General features: G+C 46.6%; 2 protein-coding genes across 2 annotated transcripts in view; both read right to left on the bottom strand.

The window, feature by feature from the left end:
• Positions 1-26,919, bottom strand: part of LOC104259541 (T cell receptor alpha chain MC.7.G5-like) — a gene marked incomplete at its 5' end in the record, with an annotated part of 298,870 nt that overhangs the window by 238,546 nt on the left and 33,405 nt on the right. The window lies entirely within an intron of this gene.
• Positions 1,975-24,959, bottom strand: LOC132319504 (immunoglobulin gamma-1 heavy chain-like). The gene is made up of 8 exons (XM_059830464.1): positions 24,902-24,959; positions 24,169-24,470; positions 17,814-17,821; positions 9,261-9,319; positions 3,806-4,090; positions 3,111-3,173; positions 2,651-2,767; positions 1,975-1,996 (listed from the first exon to the last, which is right to left on the bottom strand). The coding sequence occupies exons 1-7, from the start codon at positions 24,957-24,959 to the stop codon at positions 2,652-2,654; spliced, it is 891 nt and encodes a 296-aa protein (XP_059686447.1). The 3' UTR covers positions 1,975-1,996; position 2,651.

The raw sequence follows: 26,919 nt of genomic DNA, 5'->3' as shown, positions 1-26,919 counted from the left end.
CATAGATGTTGCCACAACGACCAGTTTCCCAGTGGTGCACAGGGAGGTCTGAAAAACCTGACCATGGAGGTATCACTCAGGTCATGAATCTCTTTGTGATGGAAATGAGGGCTCTGGTGTCCTACACCTATGTGGATGGGTGTTTGAAACAGTAGAGATTGATGTCTTTATGTGGCTGATAAATTTCTGTACGCGTCAATGCTATATCCCTCAGGAGTCACACATTTGTAGATCCCTCTTCTTCTTGTGCAGTGTTGCAGGATTTTAATCCTGCCAAAGCTCTCAGGCACAACCAAGGATTGCTCAGGAACATGGCGTTCCTTGATCTGCATGGAAACACAGAAATGGTACTCCCAGTCTCAGTCTTGCCTGAGAGATTGGGAAAAGGGGTGGAGTGCAAGACAAAAAGGTTGAGGGCATCATCAGAAAATCAGGATAAAAATACTAGTGAACAGCTCCCCCTGATTTACATTATGGCCGTAGAATGCACTAAAAAGGCATTTTACTGTTTTTGGATTTGCCATGCAAATTTCACTTATCTTCCGCATAGGGTGAGGGTCTTCCTCTAGGTGTCTGCAGGGTCTGAGGGACTAACCTGACAAAGCTTTATTAAACAGACCTTACTATGCACTCTGTGGAGGCTGTCTTGAAGCCAGCAGTAACTCATCAGTATGTGAAAAACCTTATTTACCCTTCAGGATGTGGTTAACTTGTTTTTCAAAGCAAGGGGGAGTTAATCTTGCATGGTGTAACTTAGTCATAAATGTTGACCACAGCATCCTGCTTCTTGCTTGTGAGAGAAAGATGAGTTGGGGAATAAGTGCGTTGGGGTCTTTTTGACTAATAACCAAGTTGTTATGGAAACTATCACTCCATCAAACCACCGTACATTATTTCCTGTTGGCCTCGTCCTAGTATCAATGAGTGGAAAAAACCAGCATGTTTTCTTCTCTTCTGGTATGTGTGTTTTCCTTCCTCATGTTCATATCAAGCTGTCTCTTAATGGATTTCTCCTTAGACACGTGTCTCTTTTTTGTGTGATCCAAAATATCTTGCTGAGGTCTCTTCAAAGTGCTCTGAAAGATCAGACCTCATTTGAATCTTCTAAGTCTAGAATTCATGGCCCTACTGAAGCTTTTTAATGTGCCAAAGAGAGTCTCCACTTCCCTGTACAAAGTCTAGACAAGACAAATTCAGCCAACAGGAAATCTAGGTTATCAAAGCTGTATTTCTAATCTCACTGGTCATTAGGACACTTGGATTTCAGCAATCTCCATCCCAAATTCAGAAGAAAGAGCGCAGAACAAACCACAGCATTTTGGCTTAGTAAAACTTTATTTCGGTCACTATTACAGTAACCTGAAATGCAGGTGCCATCCATACACTTTGCAGAAGAAATACAAGTTCAATAAAGCAAATGCAAATAAAAATGTTTTTATGGTAGAACATTATCTGGCTGAAGTGAATCACTTCGGATCCAACACAGGTCTTCTCATCTACACTAGAAAATGATAGTTATTAAAGCTATCTAAAAAACATTAAAGCTATAAAGAGCATCTACTGTGCCTGAATTCTCTAAGCAGTAATACATCAGTTCTACGGACAGTAATGCAATATGCCAGTAACAGATGATTTAAAAGGGTCATATATCTATAGTGAGGTTTGGATTTTCAAGAACTACTGAAGCAGGTTGGATGCTTCTGTGCAAAGGCTAGAAGAGTGGGGAGATCAATTTCTACTTAGCAGGGGGATGAGGGGAAACATGCTCTCCTCAGTTGACAGGAAAAAAGAAATGGCAAAAGCAGTTACAACTCTTACTACATAAACTAGCTAGGCAGGATTCAACAGTATAAAATGTCTTAAGGGGAAGGTGCTGTGTTGTGTTCTGGATGGTTATTGTCAGCAGATTTGACACTGGCTGTTCCACCCGTTGTGCTGCTGGTACACGCTCTCTCCTGCTGTTCTTCAGATTGCTGTTGCCTTCCATCCCCACTGCCTGGAAGAGCAAAGTGTGTTTCAACTACATTTAATGCAATTGGGCCTGTGTGTCACTGTTTGATCTGTCAGATCGAGACAGGTAGACTCACAAAACTTAGGCTGGACTATCTTCTGTGCCTCTTCGGATACCTTCATTTAAAAATCCTCCCCCCTCCTCTCTTTCCTCCCACTACTTCACATGTTCATGTTTTGGGAGCCTTGTTTTGACTCCTTATTTGTCTTGATTTTTCTCCAGGCTTTGTGCTCTGTCACTTGAAATAGTCAATGAGATATCTCTCAGGTACTTCTGGCAACACCTAAGTAGCTCTGGTAAAACAAGTTTGCTGCAAAGAAAATCTGGGGACCAGCCACCAAGAACAGAGCTTTGGATGCAGAAAGGGACTGTTTTCGTTGTGGTTTGGGGGAGGAGGGTGGGGGGGTGGTGCTGGTTGGTTTTTTGCTGTGGTTTGGTTTGGGTTTTTTTGGGGGGGTGTGGTGGTGGGGTTTTTTTGTTTGCTTTTTTCCCCAGAAACCTACAAGAGTTATATAACAGAAACAGGAGCAACTGAACAGGTATCATTCCTTGTGAGGTTAGAGAAGTACACAAAGACAAGCAGTCATTCCTGGCATGTGCTTCCAGTATTTCTACAGATCAAGCTATGTGCTTCCTTACCTCAGAAAAGAAACAGTTTGATACTCATGAGTGTATTGAAGGCAATACTTTTTGCCAGCAGGACTCTCAAACCCAACACAGTCATAGACAGCATGTTCGCTTTCTCCACTTTGGTATCTGCTTAGTGAGAGAGAAAAAATGGGAGAGCTCATGGTCTAGATTCAGATATTGTGATATTGGCAGAAAGCAGAAAAAACCACAGGTAATAGTTTCAGGGAAAGAAGCAGCAGCAAAGGAAAAGATGATAGAGAAACATGGCAACAACAGGGGAGGAGGATGTCTGTCTAGGTTGGATTTTGCTTCCTGTTGCTTGTCTGTTACTAAACTAGCTACCTAGAAAAAGCAGGTTGTGTTTGATGAATATGTTGTATTCTGATTCCTCTACCCCTGGGAAAATACATTTCCATGCATTTATCCCTAATATAGTAATGTAACTTCACAATCTATTTAGGTAACTAACCTTGTGCAGAGGTGTCTGTGGTGTTGCAAACCTTCCCTGTAACTGGTTCTTCAGCCTCCTTTTCTGTAGCATGATAAAGAAAAAGCATTACAAACTATGTCCAAATTTTAAAAAGGATTAATAAAAACATTCATATAACCCTTCCCGTAGGAACGTGTGGGCAGTACAGTCCGAGGCTCAGAGGAGTGGTCGCTAATTCTAACATTAACTTGAGGAGAAAATTTCTCCATGCAGTTGCACGAAACGAAAGCATTCCTGAGTTCTTCTGGTTTTGCTATTTGAATGAGCTTCATCATGACAAAAACAATTCCTCAAAGTGGTTTAGGGGAAAAAAACCCACACCATCACTTTAACTTTTTGTTGTTTTTAGAAAGGCTATTTCAGGCTGTGCTCTAGGAGATTTGCTGCTATGTGGTAAAGTATTTACTGATAAGTAAATGTACATTTAAAAAAAAGATTGTGTCTCTTTTTTACCCCAAAAAGAGTAACTCCAAGTTGTTGAACAGTTAAGACCATTTATTTTAGATGCTTTTAAATATCTTTCAGCTCTACCTGCTTACGTACCAGATGTTTCCCCCATTTCTGCTGCTTACCTAGGAGCAGGAGAAATAGCAAGTACCCTTAGCAGGAGAAATAGCAAGTACTGGAAGACACTGCCGCCAGAAACACGTTGCAGCTGTACCACAAAATTGTACCTGTCAATGTTAAGTTGGCTTTAATAGTCCTGCCATCGAATTTGGCCGTGCAGGTCACCTCTGTGCCTTTTGTCACACTGACTGCCTTAATAGTATCATACAACCCCTTTGATGTCAAAATGGATGCACTCTGTTCATATATGACTTCATTAGAGGACATCTCCAAGCTGATGCTCTTTGTGGAGAAATTCCTTGCCAAACAAGCTGCTGTCCCAATGCTGCCACCTTCTTCCAGTTTCTTTGATTTCATCACAATGACTTCTGGGACAGAACTGGTTTGAATGTCTGTAAAAAAAAAACATTGTTTGGGCATGATTTGATTTTATTGCAAGCTTGCCTGAGTGCTAAGTCACCTAAAGTTCATATATACTCCAGCTGAGACTAATTCCTAGCATTATCAATGAGTAACTGCCTTGTCTTTATTTCTTGCTGCAGATTCCAAAAGATCAGATCAAAGACAGAAAGGCTGTATGAGAGCAGGTTTTTTATAGGAGCTTTAACTCCACAGGATTTTAAGCTTCCTTTTGCCCAAGCTTGTGCGTATATGTGAATTCTTTATTTTATAAGTAAGGGACCTGCAAATGAGAAGAGCACTTTTATGCCTGCCACTCCAAGAGTCAAAATATTCTGTTTTCTCAACAATTTAATTCCTAAAAATAACACTTCTATCAAGGGCTGTCTTGCATATTCATGAGACATGAGGGAACAATTGTTTTTCCTTTACTCTCCTTCCCCTCCCCCAGATCTCCTTCTGATGTGGCGAAAAGGTCCAACCATAGCAGGAGTGGTGGGGCAAAGAGAAGTCAGTTTGTTGCTTCACTGTTGTGCAAGGTTACTCCAACAAATGACATTACTTGCAGAAATGAAGTACTGCTGTTGGAGTCAGGGACAGGGTTGATCTTTTCAATAACAAATGCTCAGATGCAGGAAGGATTTTTGTCTCTAAGATGGGAAAGTAAGAGAGAAGCAACCAGAAGTCTGTGAATTGCATATCTCCTCTTCTCCAGGAGTTTCTGATAAGGTCAAGAACTTTCAATTGTGGGGGAGGTTTTCCCCGCTAGACATTGCACATGGTGTAAGACATTCCAACGCAGTCTGGAGACAATGAAAAGAGAATAGGATTGGTACTGGGTTCAACAAAAATTCTTGTGCCAGTTCCAAAAAGTGTGACCTTTTTCATCCATGTGCTGTGCCGTATTGTTAGTCCCACAGCTCCAGGGGCAGTCGGAAGTATAACGCAGAATTTGTATAATAAACTGATTTGAACGGAGGAACACCCCGAGGCCTATGAACTTGATGTCCATGGACAAATCTTACAATCTTCCTTAGATCAGTGTATTAACCTTCAGTGGTAGTTCTTTAGGGTCAAGATACCAACAAACATCAAGGCATGAAAAACGTGCCCCAGAACTGGAATTTGGAAAGAACCTACAAGATGCTGACAAGTTTTCACAGGATTTGGTATCCTTGCTCTCTCACGCATTTTTCAGAAGAGTTACTCTGAAATTTTCAGATGTATTTTTTCTGTTTTGAAATAATTCCAAGCAACATACGTGAATGACAAAGGCTTGACAACTGCAAAAGCCTGAATTTCAACTATATAGCAGCAGCCTTCTCTAAGAATTTCTTATAAGACATACAAGTAATGAAGTAAGATTGCTTAAACTAGAAGGGGATGTCTTTTCAGGAAATGGTTGGTCTCAAAATAATTTAGTAGCCAACAATCACTATGATATCATGATTTTTTTAAAAATAAAGTATTTTGCCCTCAGGTCATAGGTGGAGAAACTAGGGTGATTCCACATACCAATGTGGAAGATTAGCAACATAAATTATAATAAAAACATGAAACTGAAGGGAATCGTCTAGTATGCTTCCTTGCCAAAAAGGGCTCAGCTTAGGAAAGGCTATGAGACATATCAAAAATTTACATGTCCAATTTGACAGGAGCATCCTGATGGGTCACTTTGGTAAAGAGAGGTGCATTAGGCCTCGAATTGTGCACAGCATCTGCCTTGCAGTCTGGTCAAGAGGCCACTCAGGTCTAACATTTTGTTCATCACAGGGTATTTTTTCAAGATATGTTCAAGGGGCTCTGATTGTACTCTCTTTCCCCCACCACCCTCACCCCAAAACTGAGGAACTGAGGTGAAAGCCAAACAGTACTCTAACATGACTTCATGGGTTGGCTCTACTCATAAAACAGGCACAACTCCGTGCCTGTCAATACCTACAGCAAACGGATACCAAACAGGAGTCAAACGTTCATTGACTTCACTTGACCTATACAGTTTAACTCAAACTCTGAACTGTTTAGTAAGATTAAATTAGTACAGAAATGTTACATAAGATTCCATTTAATGCTTTTGTATATTATCCTTCTCTCCCCTCAGTGCTGTCTTTCTAACTGACAGAATAGAATTTCTTAGGAACTTAAATGTCAATCTCCACAGGAACTTCAGTTCCCTTCAGACTGCCCAAGCACAGCTTTGAAACCTAACAATGACTACGAAAAGCTTATTACGGTGCCTCAATAAGTGGACAGATGTTAGGTCCCAAAGGAATTCAGCATGATAGCAGCCAGGACTCACCCTGGTGGAGCCCAAATTCTCTGGCAACTCCCAAGAAGCGTGATCAGCATGGGGGTTTTTATACTTAAATTGCCTAATTGCGTACCAAAAGGTTATGCATGGAAAAGAAAGCCTAAAGTCTAATTAGTGACTTTAAAGCATGGGGGAGTGGCTGCCTGAATTTTAAGAGGAAGATAAGGAAAAAAAAGTGAAAATCCAAGCAGTAACAACTCAGAAAAGGTTAATGCATAAAGAATACCTACTAGGCTCCACGGTCAGTTGAGTCCCCTTCCCAAAGACAAGAGCAGCAGTCACACACAGTTAAAATGGGTAAATCTAAAAAAGGCTCATTTTGCTATTCCTCCTACATACATTTCCTTTCCAGGTGCTGTAACATGGTTTTGCCAGATCCTGTTAGTCCTGTGCACTCTTTGTTATCTGAGAAGATCTTTAGAGGCTTTTCATGTTTTCGGATCTCCAGTATTTCCAAACAGCCAGTATACTAGCAAGCTGCTTCTCTGGCATAACTCACTGGGTAAAAACCTCAGCAAGAACAAATGTACACTGTGCAATTGTAGTTAATAAAGCAGAATTATTTCTTTATCAGACCCCAGAAGCCTCAACTGAGTCCCACTATTTTGCATTACCTGAAAATACAGCCATGAATTCCTACCACTGCTTGCTTTGAGGAGGGGTTTTTATATTACATTCTGGCAGTAGCATTTTATTAGCACAAAAAGTTGTACTCTTTTTTCCTTCTAATCTTTCAAACTCATGGGAAGAGCTATATATTCAGTAATGTTATGGGCCTTAGCTTTCTTAATGAAAGTTCTATCTGGAATAAACAAAACCAAATCAAAACAAAAACCTCATCTGTCCCTCAAGAGGAGAATACGTCTTGAATATCCTATAGTGACTACCAATGCATGTTTTCGATGTCATTTTGTGTTTGGGGATTCTCAAAAGAATCAGATGATAAAGTATGTCTGTTCTTAAAATGACTATGAGTATCTCCAAAGAAATCCAAATTTAGCAACAAAAGATTGCGCAAATTATGGAAATTTTGGCTTCAGCTTCTTAGGTATTTCAACAGACACCGAGTGACTTAGATGCTTAAGGCCTATTATCTTTTACTGTCAAACATAATCCTAAAGTCTCTGTGCATCTTTGAAAAATGTCATCCTATCTTTAGCTAGAAAAAGAGAAATCATTGAAGAGCATGGAAACCTCACTCAGCTGAAGTTTCAGGTAATTCTGCATCAGGATGTCAGAGAGGCTAGATAGGCACAAAAAACAGTGAAAGAATTATTTAAAGCATTTCAGGGTTGAGGAGAAGACAAGGCTAACACTTTTCTTTTGTCAAATGAATTGTTCTCTAACTCAAATTGTGGGAAACTCAGTGAAGATGTTTTAGAAATTTGAGTAATGATGTACTGTAAAAGTTTGCTTAAACCAAGAATATCTTGTTGCAGTCAATGAGGCACATCCTACCTTCAGATGATTAGAAAAAAATCTTTTCTTGTCAGCAGAAGAACCAACATGCTAAACTTTTTAAAAAAAACATAAGACACTTTATGTGAGAAACAAGAGTATCATATCAGCATTTCTGTAAATAGCTGAAATGGCAATACCATTGCTCACTCTTCCACCTGCCAGCTCTTAGACTTGTGTTTTGTTGGTTGCTTTTTCTTGCCAAATTCTAGTATTTTCTATGAGATATTTTACCTCTTTTTTTTTTTTTTGACAAATACCATCTTTAAATCAATGTTGACTGACATTAAAATAATAGAATCTGGCAGTGTCTTCTGGTCCTACATTTACAACTGAGGATTTGCTGGTTGGAAAGAACAGATCTTTCCTCAGAATGATAACTTTGTATTCCTTCATCCCTTTGGAATTGGGAGTGAACTTAAATTGTTCCAGAACAGACATTTATTCCCGTATCCTACAGACCTGGACAGATTAGGCAGCACCCAAAGTAGCCCCATGCCCTCCTGGAACGAGAGCAGGATGGTTTCGGTATGTACAATTGCATGGGACATCTCTGCAGCACTTTAAAGACATGGAGATCTCTGAAAGCTTTGTAACAAGGCTTACGGTGTGCACCTGGATGTTTAGGATAACAAAGATCAACCTAACAAACTCCCCTGCTGCCCTAACATTCACAGCCCCACAGAAACGCTTGGGGTGACATCCACCTTTTTTGTACATCATGAAATTCCAAATCAAGGTAGAAAGAAGTAAGGCTTGTTATAATCCCTGCTCACCACATCTGCATTTTCAAAGCCCAGGCAACTTAGTAGCCAATTTTCATTCATTCTAAGTAGTCTTGGATAGGAGGCAGCTGTGAAAGTTTAAGCCCAAGGATATTTAACCTCCTTCCTCCTCTGTCTCCATGCCAGTGGAATTACTTACCTGGTGACACTATGAGTGTGGTGCCAGTGTCAAAAACTACCTTCTCGTAACAGAGAGCTAAAGATCTGTCTCAAAACTTCCCTCTACTGTCAGCTTTCACTGAGCTATGCATTCCTGCTCAAATTGAGGCAGTGGAACCCACTGGAGGGGAGGACACTTCACAGTAAATTTGGGCCAGAGTGCTCTCCAGTCTGGGAATAAATTATAACATGTTAAATTTAAGTAGTGAACACCAGGTATTTGGGGATCATGATGTAATTCTGATATACAGAGGTAGCCCTGTTGTTCCTCTAAAGCCTTCCTAAGCAGATACAACCTGAGGATTCAGCTTGAAACTCCAGCTGGAGAGAGTGCACTCTAGGGATTATTGCAGCAGAAAATTCTTACAGTGAACCCAAACCATTAGATTCCTTTGCCCTCCCCCACCTTAATTTTAACATAATTTTTAGAAATAAAATAGTGACACTTACTGGGTTCAACTGTGAGAGTGGTCCCACTTCCAAATATAAGCTTATCTGTCCTCACACTGCTAATACTTCGTCCAATAAAGAACTCTTTCCTCATGATATTCAAAAGTGTCGTAAAAACAGGAGATGAAAAGCCAGATATTTGTCCTAATTATTCATGTATGCAATCCCATCAGGGTACCCAGAGCCACATTTTCTTCCAAAACTGGAAAGGAAAAAATAGTAATTGAATAGTTCAATGATTTCAAACAGCTTGATTGAATACAAGTTCTCCCTCTCTTCCATCTTTTAGATACCCTGTGAGTTCTATATTTCCAGCATAAATAGAAATATGAAAAGAATGTTGCATTTGTCTCCTTAATCATTTAAGTCGCCCATCTCCTTTCTTCCCCAAAATATATTGCCTTTTTTCCATCTTTGGGTTTTTGTACAGGGCCCTATGTTGTTTACATCATTGTGGTACTCCAGTCCCCAAACACAGTGATATATTCCATTACAAAAACTGTCTCTTCCTTCTCACTGCACAGAATTTTGGATTATACAGGCAATCACATGACTTCTCAAGTGGTTTCTGTCCCAACATACCACATGAAGAAACATGACGTGGCTTTCAAAGAATGGTCTAAAATAAGACCAAAACAGTTGAATTGTAAGTCTTTGGGAATACATGACACTTCCGGAAAGTCTCACGGAGTTAAGCTGGATAGAAAGCAGGAAAAAAAAATCAGTACTTTTAGTGCTATTTCAAAACATTTATGAAAATTGTTCTGTGCTGCAGGAAACTGTCTACCTTTTCACCTTGAATTTGGTTTCAATGCTCAGGAGTGGGAGGAATGTGCGTGATCTGGGTTCGTAGAGTTGGTGTCTGGGGGTCATTTGGTGCCTTAGGAAGTCTTTATGCTGTTTTAGGTAAGATGAGAAAGTAAACAAAATGATTGTTCTTTGTTAGGTAGAGGCACTGGAAGTGCCTAGAGGCACATGGAAGTGGCTATTAAAGAGTAAAGGAGTTGTTGCAGATGGATCAAATCCTTCATGATGATCAATTTCTGCATCATTAGCACTATCTGGACCTTGATGGCAAGAGGTGGACTCAATCTCTGAGACCCTGCAGCTTCAAGAGCCCACTCCTCTCTTTTCTGACAAAGGAGAGGCAGGTGGAGTCTGTGCCCATCCAGATGGGAAATGGAGATTCCCGTGATGACAAAAGCTGGGAGCTTCTGACTTCTGACACCAAGAGGAAGGCTGTTAATTCACCTGAAGATCTGCAGCTCCAGAATAGATTCAGTGCTGTCATAGCAAGCTCTGTCAAATGAGGTGTCTGACCCCATTGACCATGAGCCACACAGGAACACCAGAACAAGTGGTGAGTGTTGGTAACAGAAGGCTCCCTGTGGCAGGGAACAGAAGCCCCCTCTGACAGCTGGACCTGTCATCTGAGGAGGTTTACTCCTTGCCAAGGACTTGGATTGGGGGCATTGTTAAAAGACTCGCAAAATTTATTACACCTACAGACTACTACCCTCTGCTTGCTCTTCCATGTGAGTATTAATGATACTGCCAGGGGAGTCCTGGTAAGCAGCAAGAAGACTCTGGGGGTGATGGTCAAGGGCATGTGGGCCCAGGTGGGTTTCTCTTTGATCCTGCTGGTGAGGGGGAGGGCAGTGAGAAGGAGGAGTGGACAGATCCTGCTGGTGTGCAGCTGGCATTGGCAAAACGGACTTGGTTTCTATGACCATGGGACCCTTTTCGAGGATTGAGGACTGCTTGGAAGACCCACTTGACTAAGTGGGACAAAAACATCTTTGCCAAGAGGCTGGCCAACCTGATAAGAAGAGCTTTAAACTAGGAACAACACGAGAGGAAGAGGATGATCAATAATCAAGTGCGAAAGTGGTGGGAAGGGTTCGTACAAAATGTATGAGGAGTGATACGAACAGGACAGACTTCATAATAAAAAATAAAGGGCTGAAAGGGGTGCACTTCCAGTGTGTTTACATAAATAAGGAAGTATCTGTGGGAAAAAAGAAAGCGCTCATATAGTTTCTGGGAAATCAGCATGACTGCATGCTTCTTAAAGTGCCTGTGCACATATGCAGGGAATATGGGGAAAAAACAAGAGAAATCAGAGCTCTGCTAGTAGTTGCAGGGCTATGATCTCATTGACAACATAGAGATGTAGTGGGATAGCTCACATGACCCAAGAACTGAAATGCATGGTGAAGTGCAGGTTAGTGCACATTGCCTGGGTTCCTCTCCAACATGACCCAGTTTTAACTCTTGGAGGTGCGGTGGGGTAGCTTCCAGAAGTACTGTAGTGGATGGAGCCAGGCTGCTTAGGAAAGACAGGCTGGGAAGGTGAGGAGGAGCAATTGCCCAGTCTGTGAGAGAACAGCTGGAATGCATGGAGCTCTGCTTTGGGTTGTATGATGAGCCATCTGATAGCGTGTGGGTCAGGATTAGAGGGCAGATCAGCATGGGTGACACTGTGGTGGGTGACTACTACAGATCACCTGATCAGGAAGAAGTAGACAAGGTCTTCTTCAGACAGTTGGAAGAAGCCTCACGTTCGCTGGCCTTGGTCCTCATGGGGTACTTGAACCGTGTCAAATGTCTGTTGGTGGGACATCACAGCAGGGCACAAGCAAGCCAGCAGTTTTCTGGAGTGTACTGATGAAAACTTCCTGACACAAGTGACTAATGAGCTGGACCTCCTACTTGCAAATGAGGAAGAATTGGTGGTGGATGTGAAGGTCAGGGGCAGCCTTGGCTGCAGTGATCATGCAGTGTTTAAGCTTAGGATCCAGAGAGGAAAGAGCAATGCAAAAAGCAGGACCGGAGCCCTGGACTTTAGGAGAACAGAATTTGGACTCTTCTGGGATCTGCTTGGAAGAATCTCATGGGTTATGGTGCTGGACAGAGGGAGGTCTAGGAGAGCTTCTTGATTTTCAGAGATTCCCTCCTTCAAGTTCAAGAATGGTTCATCTTGACAAAGCAGTAAGTCAAGCAAAGGTGGCAGAAGGCCAAAATGATGAACAAGCGGCTCCTGCATAAACCCATAAATGGTAAATACAAAGGAACCATTTGTGATTCCAAGTCCTTGTTCTGATGTCTACCAGCTGAGAGATTACTAGTGGAAAGTATCCTTTCTAGTTTCTTGTTCTTGTTCTTCATGCATCTGCTTCTGGCTGCTGTTGGATATGAAGTTAAAAGGATCTTTGTTCTTACCAAAAAAGTGTGAACAGATCTTACCCTCTCTGTGCTCTGAGACAAAGAAGAGAACTTGATGTTAAGCTTAAATGGAAACATCTAAATACAGTAGGTTAATCCCCAACTTGCTCAACTTGAGCTGATGATCAGATGTCTAAAATGACATGCTTGCAAGATCCAAGAGCTGGTACTGAATGTTGGGGAAACTGGCCTTGCACAGAAAGGTCCTTCTGCTGTCTGAGTCATTCTGGGAATCAAATTTGTGTATGTGCATACAGCTGTCTGAGGAAAAAGAGACCATGTAGGGCACCATGTTTCCACCTTAAGGAGAAGTCAGTGAGTGAGACAGTTTGTGTGTAGGGGTTCACTCTTCTTCAATCGCTGTGGTACGTAGCCCACACAGTGGTAGACAGTTGTACAAAAACATTTTGCTTTTTTCAGTGCCAGGTGATGTTTCCTCTTTCATGTTCTTTGAAGAGCTGGATTTTATTGTCCTCTTCCTCTACACTGTTCTACTTCTGAACAATCTAATACTGTTCCAGAGAGGTTGCTATACACTAAAAATAACATTATCAGCATTGCTTTTTTTGGCAGATAGGGTAGAATTAATCTCTCACTAAAATATTGCCCATACCTGTCAAAAAGGAATATTGTTCCTTTTGAGTTGTTAGAGCTGTTCTCACTTAAAGGACCCAACTACTGGTTTGTCTTTTGACATATATCAAGAGACTTAGGGTGAAATATTTTAAAGAATATCTGGGGACCAGCTGCCCCAGTCTTATTAATTTTCAATGTAGTTTCACCCTACATTTCCTAACTCTTTCTGGCCCTTGAAGTATTTATGTCCTCAAGGCCGATTTTCATGCCAAATAGAACATCAGTCCATGTTTATGAATTGTTCAAAAGTTATTTTGGTTTAGCTGACGGTGCATTAATCAACTCTGTGTGCCTTGATGTGCTAAAGTTGCTTATTTACTCAGGTCTTTGATTTTTAATATTTCTGGTTTGAATGCCATTTTTATAAGGGTCTTGAAGGGTCTTGGGAGTTTTTCCTGATTACATGCACCATTTTTTTTTTCTCAGTTTCTTTGATCTTGTGAACTAGATTATTTGACCAGTGAGTTGGCTATGCTTTGGACTTTTGATTTATTTAGATGTGCCTTTAGCTGAGTTTGAAGGTGGTGAACATCTAGTTATGGTTGACTAAAGTTGGCTTTTAATTTTATTTTTATCTTACTTTAATGATTTTGATTAATGGTTACCTGGAATTGTGGAGCAGTTTCTGAATCCTCAAATGCAGTTCTAAGACACAAAAGGAAATAGCATTATTTCATCCTGTTCACAAATCTGCATGGTTCCATGCTGTATTACTCAATACATTTATTTGCATTGTTGTTGTTATCAAGTACAAAAGTGTACTTCTCGTTTTAATCACTGTTTTTAATACCAGTGCTGCTATATTTTCCATTGTTAACACGCGCATGACCATCTGCTGTTGCCTGTATTGTGTCAAATTGTTTTCTCCTCCTTATTGCCTCACTCCTCCAGGAAAAGTGTTGAGTTGGCTAGTGTGATACTTTCAGTCTCTAGAACTGTTGGCAGGACAAAGAGAACAAGGGCTAAATACCTCCTGCGACAGGCCAGGGTACATACGGGTGCCTCTCCAATACCCTTTGCTTCCTGCCAAATCTTCCCAGAGCAGTGAGACCGCACCCTGTTTGTCACTGAGATCTCAGTTGCAGTTAAACAGCCTTTTCCCATTTGGGTGGCCACAGAAACACACCTGCCTTCACAGCCTCCCCCAAGCCACACGCTTAGATTTGTTTGGTTTAAAAGCTGAGTTCTGCCTTTGTTTTTTCTTCTCTGTCCTGGTGCATCCCCTCCAAAAAATTGCAGGAGGCGCTCCAATACTGCCAGTGACATGTTAGAGAGACTGTTTAGGCTATCTGTGTTTCACGAGGTGATACTGAAGACCTCTCCTTGAGTTCTGCTTCAGAGGAAATGAGAAGAGAGCGAGTCCCCCTTTCCTCTAGGAAAGTGCCCTAGGAGGATGAAGATACGTTTTGGAGGGGAACTAGCAGGTGGTTTGTGCATGCATGGTTGTTTGAATTCCTTCAGCCCTTGCTGAAAGGTCTACCCTGCTTCTTTCCAGAAGAAACTATCCTGGCCTTTCCAGCATAATTCTTCCTGACCCTCCAAAAATCTCCATTTGCATTTTAACACAATTTCTTTTTCTTGGGAACAGCTCCCTCTGAGCCTAGCTCCCAGCACATTCACCTGATTTCATCACACATTTATAAAAGGCTATGTCCATGCCTTTTATTGGCAAGGAGAGCTGGCTCTGGGATACATCTATCAAGAAGGCGACTCTTCTCTTAAAGGATGCAGTGGGCATTACATTCTTGTGTGGACAGAACCGTCCTATTCAACCTTTCTTCCAATACAGAAATGTTACTACTCATGGATTCCCTGGATACACTATAGGTGATCTTAGGAAACTAGATATTCAAGACCAAACACTAAGTCACAGACTTCACTATGGAGAGGACAGCTAAGAGCAGTGATTTAAACAGAGATCTATAATATCTGTTTGGGGAAGTCCCTGAGCTGCTGACACCTACAAGAAGCGAAGGTGGAAACAGAAGAAATAAAGTAGCATTTGCTTTGTATTTATAGCCTTTGCAAGACAGCTGACATTGGCATGACAGGCAGTCTGCTGTGTTGAATGGCTCTTAGATTAATCCACGGCAGCAATTCTTCCAGAGACCCAAATGTGGTAATCAGGGCAAAGTTTGGGGATAACTGACCTCCCATGTATCTGTAGCTCTTATATAGGACACCTAGGGCAATGTGTGCCTGCACACAAGCATACGGATGCATTTGCACATGACAACATATGCAAATGCACTTCCATGAAAATCTACACTTACAAAGAAAGAAATGAATGGTCTGTCCTCAGAATAAGAACATGTGTGTTTATTCACATGGAGCCAAAGCTAGGAGTGCAGAGAAGAAATTTTTCATCTTATCCTGTGAAAAATCATCTTGGCAGTGCCACTCTCTTCTCAGATACAATCACAGAATCACAGAATGATAAGGGTTGGAAGGGACCTCTGGAGATCATCTAGTCCAACCCCCAAGACAGAGCAGGTTCATCTAGAGCAGATTGCACAGAAATGCATCCAGGCGAGTTTTGAATATCTCCAGAGAAGGAGACTCCACAACCTCTCTGGGCAGCTTGTTCCAGTGCTCTACCACCCTCAAAGTAAAGAAGTTCCAACTCATGTTTAGATCGAACTTCCTATGACCAAGTTTGTGCCCGTTACTTCTTGTCCTGTCACTGGGCACCACTGAAAAAAGACTGGCCCCAGCCTCCTGGCACCCACCCCTTCAGTATTTGTAAGCATTAATAAGTTCACCCCTCAGTCTTCTCTTCTCCAGACTAAAAAGACCCAAGCCCCTCAGCCTTTCCGCATAAGAAAGATGTTCTAGTCCCCTAATCATCTTTGTAGCCCTTTGCTGTACCCTCTCCAGCAGTTCCCTGTCCCTCTTGAACCGGGGAGCCCAGAACTGGACAGCATACCCCAGATGCAGCCTCAGCAGGCAGAGTAGAGGAGGAGGATAACCTCCCTCGACCTGCCTGCCACACTCTTCTTGATGCACCCCAGGATGCCATCGGCCTTCTTGGCCACAAGGGCACATTGCTGGCTCGTGGTCATCCTGTTGTCCACCACGACTCCCAGGTCCCTTTCCACAGAGCTGCTTTCCAGCAGGTCAGCCCCTAACCTGTACTGATGCATGGGGTTATTCCTCCCCAGGTGCGGTACCCTACTCTTGCCTTTGTTGAATTTCATAAGGTTCCTTTCTGCCCAACTCTCCAGCCTGTCCAGGTCCCGCTCAATGGCAGCGCAGCCTTCCGGTCTGTCAGCCACTCCTCCCAGTTTTGTGTCATCAGCAAACTTGCTGGAGGCACACTCCATCCCTTCATCCAGGCCATTGATGAATACATTGAACAGGACTGGACCCAGTCCTGACCCCTGGGGAACACCACTTGTTACAGACCTCCAACTAGGCTCTGTGCCACTAATCACAACCCTCTGAGCTCTATCTATCAGCCAGTTTTCAATCCACCCCACTGTCCGTTCATCTAACCCGTTCATCTACTTCTGGAAGCTACCCCACCACACCTCTATGATCCCATAGCTCTGCAGCCAGGCCACGGAGGAAAAACTGGGTCATGTTGGAGAGGAACCCAGGCAATGTGCACTAACCTGCACTTCACCTTACAGCCTCTGAAGTTCCCAGAATAAAAACATAGAATCATAGAACAGCCCTGGCTGGAAGGGACCTTGAAAGATCATCTGGTCCCATCTTTTGTAGGAAAGAGCTTACCTCACACACTATCCATTTGCATCTTCGAAACCTCCAGTGATGGGGACTCTACCACACCCCTGGGGAGGTTGTTCCAGCAAATGAGTCTTCTCACAGTAAAAAGTTTCTTTCTTATATCAAGGTGAATCTCTCCCAGTGCAACTTGGACCTGTTGCCCCTTGTCTTCTCCACGTGGCTCCCTCTGAAGGGAGAGCCTCTGTCCTCTGTATAGCTGCCTTTTAAGTACTGGAATACTGTGATGAGGTTCCCCCTAAGCCTTCTCTTCTCCAGGGAGAAAAGACCTAACTCCTTTAGTCTTTCCTCATAAGGCAGGTTCTCCAGCCCTTTGATCATCTTTGTGGCCCTTCTTTGGACCCTCTTCAGTCTGTCCATGTCTGACGTGAGTTGTGGGGACCAGAACTGGACACATTACTCCAAGTGTGGCCTGACAAGAGCTGAGTAGAGTGGGGTGATCACATCTCTATCTCTGCCAGTAATGCCCCTAGAGATGCAGCCCAGGATCTGGCTTGCCTTTGCTGCTGTAGCAGTACACTGCTGACTCATGTTCAGCTTATTGTCCACCAGGACCCCCAGGTCCTCTTCAGCAAGGCTGCTCCCCCAGCCACACAGTTCCTAGCCTGTACTGGGCTCTTTGGTTATTTCATCCCAGGTGCAGGACTTTGCACTTGTCTTTGTGAAGCTTCATACTGTTCTTGCTAGCCCACTCTTCCAGCCTGTCCAGGGTGTTCTGTAAGATGGCCCTCCCTTCTGATGTGTCCATCTCACCACCCAGTTTAGTGTCGTCACAGAACTCGGTGAAGGTGCTTTCAAGCTCACCATCCAGATCATTTATGAATATGTGGAACAGCGTGAGGCCCAGTATCAATCCTCAGGGAATTCCACTTGTGACAGGCTGCCAGTCTGACTAAAACGACTGATCACCACGCACTGAGGGCATGCAGCCTGTTAGCCAATTACCCACCCGTCTCACAGACCACCCGTCCATCTTGCCAGTTTGTCCAGGAGAAGGCTGTGGGAAATAGTGTCAAACACTTTGCTGAAGTCCAGGTAAACAACATGCACTGCTTCTGTCCTCATGTTGACAGAAAATGTTGTTTTGTTGTAGAGTGATCAGGTTAATCTGGCATGATATGACTTTGGTAAATCCGTGCTGGCTTTTCCCAATCACTTCTTTCATTTGGGTAATAGTATAGAATCATAGAATCATAGAATCATAGAATAGTTTGGGTTGAAAGGGACCTTTAAAGGTCATCTGGTTCAACCCCCTCTGCAATAAGCAGGGACGTCTTCAAATAGATCAGGATGCCCAGAGCCCCATCCAACCTGACCTTGAATGTTTCCAGGGACGGGGCATCTACAACCTCTCTGGGCAACCTGTCCCAGTGTTTCACCACCTTCATCGTAAAAAATTTCTTCCTTATACCTAGTCTGAATCTACCCTCTTTTAGTTACAACCATTACCTCTTGTCCTATTTCTACAGGCCCTACTAAAAAGTTTGTCCCCATCTTTCTTATAAGCCCCCTTTAAGAATTGAAAGGCCGCAATAAGGTCTCCCTGGAGCCTTCTCTTTTCCAGGCTGAACAATCCCACGACTCTCAGCCTTTCCTCATAGGAGAGGTGTTCCATCCCTCTGATCATTTTTGTGGCCCTCCTCTGGACCCACTCCAACAGGTCCATGTCTTTCCTTTACTGAGGACTCCAGAGCTGGATGTAGTACTCCAGGTGGGGTCTCAGGAGAGCAGAGTAGAGGAGCAGAATCACCTCCCTTGGCCTGCTGGCCACACTTCTTTTTATGCAGCCCAGGATACAGTTGGCTTTCTGGGCTGCAAGCACACATTGCTGGCTCATGTCCAGCTTTTCATCCACGGGTATCCCCAAGTCCTTCTCCACAGGGCTGCTCCCAATCCCTTCATCCCCCAGCCTGTATTGATACCAGGGGTTGCCCCAACCCAGCTGCAGGACCTTGCATTTGGCCTTGTTGAACCTCATGAGGTTCACATGGGCCCACTTCTCGAACTTGTCCAGGTCCCTCTGTATGGCATCCCATCCCTCAGGGGTGTCAACTGCACCACTCAGCTTAGTGTCATCTGCAAACTTGCTGAGGGTGCACTCAATCCCACTGTCTATGTCATTGATGTAGATATTAAACAGTACTGGTCCCAATATGGACCCCTGAGGGACACCACTTGTCACCGATCTCCATCCGGACAGAGAGCCATTGACCACCACACTCTGGATGCAACCGTCCAATCAATTCCTCATCCAATGAACAGTCAATCCATCAAATCCACCTCTCTCCAATTTAGAGAGAAGGACGTTGTGGGGGACCGGGCCTTACGGAAGTCCAGATAGATGACATCCATAGCCCTTCCCTTGTCCACTGATATAGTCACTCCATCACAGAAGGTCAGGCAAGACTTGCCCTTGGTGAAGCCATGCTGGCTGTCCCGAATCACCTCCCTGTCCTCCATGTGCCTGAACATACACCTTCTAGGAGGATCTGTTCTATGATCTTCCCAGGCACAGAGGTGAGGCTGACAGGTCGATAGTTCCCAGAGTCCTCCTCTCTACCCTTTTTAAAAATGAGTGCAATGTTTCCCTTTTTCCAGTCACCAGGGACTTCACTTGACTGCTGTGACTTTTCAAACATCATGGGCAGTGGCTTGGCAACTACATCAGCCAATTTCCTCAGGACTCTGGGATGCATCTCATCAGATCCCATAGACTTATATATGTTCAGGTTCCTCAGGTGGTCTCGAAACTGATCTTCTCTTACAGGGGGAGACACCGCTCCCTCAATCCCTGTCTTGACGTCCATCCACTCGAGAAGTGTGGGAAGAGAGGTTGCCAGTTAAGACCGAGGCAAAAAAGTTGTTGAGTACCTCAGCCTTCTCGTCTGTTGTTAACCAGTTTGCCAGGCGAGTTCATTGGGGGGTACACTTTCTTTGACCTTCCTTTTCTGGCTGACACATCTCTAGAAGCCCTTCTAATTATTCTTTGTGTCCCTTGCCACGTTCAGCTCCAGCCTCACCTTGGCCTTCCTGACTCCATCCCTACACAACCGGGCAACATCCCTATACTCTTCCCAGGATACCTCTCCCAGGATACCACTGCCTGTGCATTTCCTTCTTGCCCTTTAGTGTGACCAGGAGATTTTGACTCATCCATGCCGGTCTCTTGCCTTCCTTTCCTGATTTCTTACAAAGGGGGACTGACAGCTCTTGAGCTCTGTGGAAAGCATCCTTAAAGATCTGCCAGCTCTGTTCTCCTCCCTTGTCCCTGAGGGCAGTTTCCCAGGGGGTCTTTTTGAGTAACCCCTTGAACAGCTGGAAGTTTGCTTTCCTACAATTCAGGGTCCTGACTTTACTCTTTGTCCGTTCCATACCCCTCAGGACTCCACCAGTGCATGATCACTGTAGCCCAGGCTGCCTCCAATCTTGATGTCACCGATTAGCTCGCTTGCATTGGTGACCATCAGGTCCAGTATCGCATCCCCTCTGGTAGGGCTGTCTATTACTTGGCTTAAGAAGTTATCCCCCATGCACTCCAGGAGTCTCCTGGATTGCCTACAGCTTGCCATGCTACTTTTCCAGCAGACATCAGGGTGGTTGAAGTCCTCCAGCAGGATGACAGCCTGCGAGCGCGATGCCTTCTGTAGCTGGAGCAAGAAAGCTTTGTCAATAGGCTCCCCTGGATTGGGCGGCCTGTAATAAACACCAACCATAAGGTTCCCTTTGTTGCCTCGGTCTCTAATTCTTACCCGTAAGCTTTCAATGTGCTCATGGCTATGCTTCAGAGACAGCTCTTCCAATCTATCCATTTCTTGACGTAGACAGCATAGTAGTTTCTAGGAGGACTAGTTCCATTACTTTGCCAGGGACTGCAGTAAGACTAATGGGCCTGGAGTTTCCTTGGTCCTCTTCTGGGCCTTTCTTGTAGATGGTGTGGCATTAAAGGGCAAAGTAATTTGGCAGAAATTAAAGCCCCTTGCGTTCTGGCTTGTTCTCAGATATCAGAGGGGCTGGGGGCGGCTGGGCTTAGATTCTGAGTGATGCCCAATTCTCTGTGTTACAAGTCTGGTCGTGTTAAATATATACATTGAACTCTCATGATTACAGATGCACTTGTAACACCATACACCTTCAGTCTAGTCGCATTCCATGAACTAGCACGGCCACACTTAAGGAATCTGGTCGCGTTCAATGAGAACTCTCATGGCTAGATTAACGAATAGTGCAATTTATTGAAGCAACAGATGCACAAGTTTTTTTGGATTGCTGGTGATAGCACTACTGCCCACAAACCATGTGCACATACCTAGAATATGAGTAATATAGCCTGGCTACAAACGCGTTAAGTTATAAACCAACTCTAGAGATTTCTAAGTTTCCCAGGAAAGCACTCGGTATAACCAAAACCCAAACCACTCGGTTCAAATCTTACCCAAAGGCTTCCCTATGCAGGGGGAACAGCTCTGCAGAGCTGTTCCTACCATGCACTGCAGGGATGGTTCGAGAGGTAGAGCTTGGGGGCAGGTCAGGCTGCAAGCGGTCAGCACAGCTCCACAGAGCTGTGCAGAGCACAGGGGCATGCTCAGATCCTGGGGGGCATCAGCCCTTCCTTTCACTTACCTAGGATGGGCAATAACCCCACACACACGGCAGTCCACATGGCCAGGCCCGCTCTGTCTCACCTCTCTCCAGCTTCTCTCTGCCTGCAGAACAGCTCTGCCCACATCTTCCCTGTCTGTGCCTCTGTCACTCCAGTCAGTCCTAGTCCCTCCTAGTCACTCCCTCCATCTATGACAACTGTGAAGGTGAGAGGCGAGGGCTGGAGAAGCAGAAGAAGTTGAAGCTGTTGGTGCACTCCCGCGTGTCTCTCACCCTGCAGGTGCAATACCAGAGTGCTCCTTTGGCAGGAAAACCTCTGTTGGGCAAAAGGTGATGTGTTGCTGCAGGGCCACCATGACCTTCCTCTGAGGAAGGACAGCAGGGTGCTGCTGGCACTTCAGAGCTGGCCCTGGGGGTGGCAGATTGTCCTCCCAGTAGCTCCATGTCCCTTGATGCTGCTGAGCTGATCCTCCCAGATAGGATCCCTCTGAGCCCAGCTCCACTTGGACAGGGCACCCCTAGGCATATGTGCTCCCCACCCTGCTCCCCCTGCTCTAGCCCAGCACCCTACTCCTCCACTCACTCCCTCCTGCTGACACTTCTCCACCTGCTTCTTCCTTGGCAAGGGCCTCCCAGACCATCCAAGCAGCAAAGGCCCTACAGGCCCCTGGGCAAGTGAGACCTGGGTTGTCCTTGGTGCTGAAGGTCTGGGGCAGATGTGCAGGCTCAAACACTCCAGCTCATCCCCTAAAACTCATGTGCACAGGACTCAGCAGGGACCAGGCTGTTGGGGCTGCTCAGCAGAGCAGGGACACTCCCTTCTCTGTGCCCATCCTACTCAGCAGGAACCCAGTGCTCTCGCTAGGACCTGAGCCCTGACAATGTGTCTTGACTGGTACCACCATTTCGGAGAAAATTGCTGACTCAACGGACTGTCTGAAGCCTTCCCCTCCCCTCTCTTTTCATGGGTCCTCCAACATGGCCCCTTGGGGAAGGGATCCAGGACAGGAGTGGGAAGGGGAGTTGCAGAGGGTAGAGGAGCCCGCTGAAACTGGAGGCTTGGTCCTGGGAAAAGAACCAGGGGGATGCAAGGCCAAGGTGGTGTATGGTGCCCTGGGCCACTTGGGGCTTCCCCAGCATAATAGGACATGCTGGGCTCCCTACAGCCACCAAACTCATGGAGGGCTGGCTGCCTGGCCCAGGGCACCCTCCGTATCCTCCTTGTTGGGGTCCTGCCAGAAAAATTCCATTTAGCCCTCAGTGTACAAACATGACCATATATGCACATGGAGCCAACACATCATCTACACGGGAAAAGACCCTCTGCAGCTCAGCTCCTGCTTTTCCACTACTCTGGGGCTCCCTGAACAACATGAGGTTTCAAAACTCAATTCACCTGTGGGTTTCCATGTTCAAATTGTAGTCCTTCAATGCTTATTGTGCTGCTTCTTAAATAACCTTCTTTCTCTGTTGCTTTGTGCCTGTGGGAGAGACTGAGGAGAACAAAAGAAGGTGGTCAGCATGGTCATGGGGTTTGTGTGCGCTTGTGAGATACTCTGCTGCTGCTGCTTCTGCAGAACCTTTCTGCCCCTTTCAGGGAACGCCAGCCCAGACTAGTCCCGACAAGCCTTCTCGCAACCAACTACAACAGACCTGGCTAGATTTAAAACCCCTCCTTCCAGTTCTGCCCTGGCCCTGCCTGTGTTTCAAGCACTATGCCCTTTTCCAGCTCTCTGGGACTGCAGAAATAGGTGGCCGTGTCTGCAGCTGATGCCGACAGCACTTCTGGGGAAAGGCGGGTTCCTGGAAGGCTCTGCAGAGCTGGTGACACAGGTCTGGAAGGATGAAGCAATGTGCTGGAGTCCCGTGAAAAGATACTGCAAAACTACACGCTGCAGCTCTCTGCCAGGACTCTGACGGATCCCGTCCCAAGCGTTGCTGCTGTCATGATGGGTACACCAGAGATATGGCAGGTAAGCGTGAAGGACTCTGAGACCTTCCCTACCGTGGGGCCAAAAGCTCTGTCTGCACCTGAGAAAGGGCACCTGCAACCCCAGGAGACAAGAATGAACAGGCAGGAACAGCTCAAGCAATCGCTTCAACTACTTCACAACTTCCCTGGGCTTCCACTTGTGACCTCCGGGATCCAGCAGATGCAAACACACATGCTCACTAGCTCTTGCTCCCATTATAGTTTCGGAGCTGGGAGAGAAACACAGATTTCCCCTTTCTCCAGGCAGCTCCCAAATGACCCTGTGTACCTCCCGCATTTACTCTGCTTGCCCCCCAGGGAGCAAAACTCCACTGAGTCACCTGAGCCATGCCCAAAACCAGAGCAGGGCTATTCACACAACTCCCCAGGTGAGCCACCACTGGGTAGCTGTCCTTGTGGGAACTGAAGGAAACAGCAAAACTTGTTTCCAAAGTTCAAGAGGTTTGGGAGTGTGAGAGGAGAGGGAATTGACATGAAACATGGGAAGAAGGCAAGCAGAAGGAATAGAGCAGAAGGAGACAGAAGCAATTCAAACATCTCTGTAAGAATCAAATATTTGAAACCGGTATGCTGTAACTACACAAATCTCTGCGAGCAGCACTGAATAAATGTGGGAATGGTCGTCTTTCCAGCCCCAAGGCCCAGAGCCTGGACCCTGACAGGAGGTTTCTGTTAAAGCTTAGCTAGGTTTCCTGTCCCTGTGCCAACAGTGCAGAAGTAGCGGGCAGCGTCCCGGGGGTGCAGAGCACGCAGGGACAGAGATGACTCGGACCGGGAATTGTCCCGGGCCACTGTGGCTCGACCCTCCACTGCTGGCCCGTACTTCTTTGTGCTACCCGAGCGGTTGATGTAGGCAACACACTCGAGACTGCCACGGGGGGCCTGTCGGTACCACAGAACTCCATGAAATTCAAAGCTGTAGCCGGATCCGCGGCAGGAGAGGAGCACGGAGTGCCCGGGCGCTCGCAGCCCTCCGCCGGTCTCCTCCAGCCTCAGCTGCGCCCACACCCCTGCGGACGGAGAGCGCAGGCAGCCGGGCAGGGCGCGCCCACGGCCCGAGGACGTTCCCCCGCCGCCCCCCGCCCCGCCACAGCGACAGCCGCCACCCCCCTCTCTCCCGGCAAAGCCCCGCGCCCGGGGCAATGCCCCGCCTGCCCTCCCCGGGGCTGAGCCGCGCCTGCTGCCGGCACTCCGGCCGCTGCCCGAAAGACGCGCTCCTCTCTCCCTGTCACACTCCCTGTCCCTCTCCCTCCTCCTTCCCCCACCCGCCCCCGCCACCCGCTCCCCGCTTCCCCGCTAAGGAAGGCGAGCGCCAGGCGACAGCGCGCCCGGCGCGGCAGCAGCCGCAGCCCCGGGGCCCCGCGACGGGCAGGGCCGCCCGAGGGCAGCCGCAGCCCCGGGCCCAGCCCCGGGCTCGCTGCCCTCCCCGCCCGGCTCTCACCTGCCGGCCCCGCGGCCAAGGACAAGGCCAGGAGCCACGGCCCCAGCCCGGGCGCCATCATGCCCTGCCGCGCCGGGGCCGGCCGGGGCCGAGCGGAGCCGCGCTCGGGCCCGCTCCTGCCCGCCCCCACCACACCCGCCCCGCCCCGGCCCGGCCCCCCGGGGCCGCGGCCCCTTCGGGGGAGGAGAAGGGCGGGTGCGGAGAGGGACGCGGAGCAGGGGCGGCGGCAGAGGAGGAGCGCGGCGCGCCGGCGGACGAAGGCTCCTGTCCCTCAGGTCCCAGCGCGGCTCCGGCGCTGTCCCGGCTTGTCGCCCTGCCGAGCCCTGCCTCGGCCAGCCGCCGCTGGGGCCGGCCCCAGCCCCAGCGCTAGCGCCCCGGCCCCAGCGCCAGCGGCAGGGACAGGCTGTCGGCCCACAGCGTCCCCTCGCAGGACCCTCCCCGTGCCCCGCACCCCCAGCCCGCCGTGGCCTCACTCCCATCCCTGCCCGCGGGGACCAAGACACACAGAGGGCTGTGCTGCACTCCATACCTCATGATGTCATAGGAAGCAATAAAAGCTGGGTGAAAGAAGATGGAAACGGGGAAATTCAGAGTTAGGACATCTGTCTTTCTCAAGGTACAGTTTTCTGTGATGAAGGCCTGCTTTCCTAGAAATGGCTAAACATCTGCCAGCTGATGGGAAGTCGGGAATGAATTCCTTATTTTGCTTGGCTTGTGCAAGCAGCTTTTGCTTTTCTTATTAAACACTTTTTATCTCAACACACACGTTTTCTCACTTTTAATCTTTTGATTCTCTCCCCCATCCCACTGCGGGTAACTAAGTGAGCAGCTGTGTGGGGCTTAGCTGCCTACCGGGGTTAGGGACGGTAGGCTGCCCACAACCTTGTCCAGTTCAGTTTTGAGTATCTCCAAGAATAGAGACTACACAGCCTCAGGTAGTTACACACACTGCAAAGTCCCCCATAGCAGTTTCTTCTCTATGCTAATCAAACCCACTTCTCTCAGGCTCTCCTTGTATGTCACATGCTCCCTTCCTCATCTTCATGGCCCTTCTTTGCATTTTCCCTGGTATGTCCATGTCTTTCCTGGGCTGGGGAGTCCAGGAGTGGATGCTGTACTCCACAGTCTCACCAGTGCTGAGCTCAAGAGCAGTCCATCCCAATGAGCAAGGAGTCAGGTCAAAATGCCAGGAAGCCTGCATGGATGAACACAGGCAGGGAAAATGCAGGCCCACTGCTGAATGGGGTGGGGGACCTGGTGACACAGGGCATGGAAAAGGGCTGAGGTACTGAATGTCTTATTCACTCAGTCTTTCCAAGCAAGACTGGCCTTCAGGAATCCCGGGTGCCAGAGCCCAGGAGGAAAAAGGCGGGAGTAAGGAAGCCATACCCTTAATAGAAGAGGATCACGTCAGGAAATGCTTCTCCAAACTGGACATACATACGTCCATGGGCCCTGTGGGATGTACCCTAAAGTGCTGAGGGCGCTGGCCGATGTCACTGCGAGGCCACTTTCAAGAATCTTGAAACATTCATGGTGATGGAGAGAAGTGTCTGAGGACTGGAGGAAAGCACATGTCAGTCTTGTCTTCAAGAAGGGTAGGAAAGGGGACCCAGGGAACTTCAGGCTGGTCAACCTCACCTCATTTGCTGGTAAGGAAATGGAGCAACTAGTCTTGGAAACTATCTCCAGGCAAATGAAGGGCAAGAATATCATCAGGATTCACCAAGGGAAAGTCATGCTTGACCAACATGATAATCTTCTATGATGAAATGACCGATGTGGTAGACGAGGGAAGAGCAGTGGGTATTGTCTTCCTGGGCTTCAGGAAGGCTTTCAACACTAACATCATAAACCCTATCATCATCATAAAGAAGATGATGAAATCCGGGCTGGATGAGCTGACAGTCCGGTGGGCTGAAAACTGGCTGAACAGCCAGGCCCAGAGAGTGGTAATGAACAGCAACTAGGCAAGGACCATCTGCCTCGATACTCTGGCAACATTTGGTCTAATGCAG

Source organism: Gavia stellata, chromosome 28, assembly GCF_030936135.1.
Source record: "Gavia stellata isolate bGavSte3 chromosome 28, bGavSte3.hap2, whole genome shotgun sequence".
Classification (NCBI taxonomy): domain Eukaryota; kingdom Metazoa; phylum Chordata; class Aves; order Gaviiformes; family Gaviidae; genus Gavia; species Gavia stellata.
This window is presented reverse-complemented; position numbering and strand designations above follow the sequence as displayed.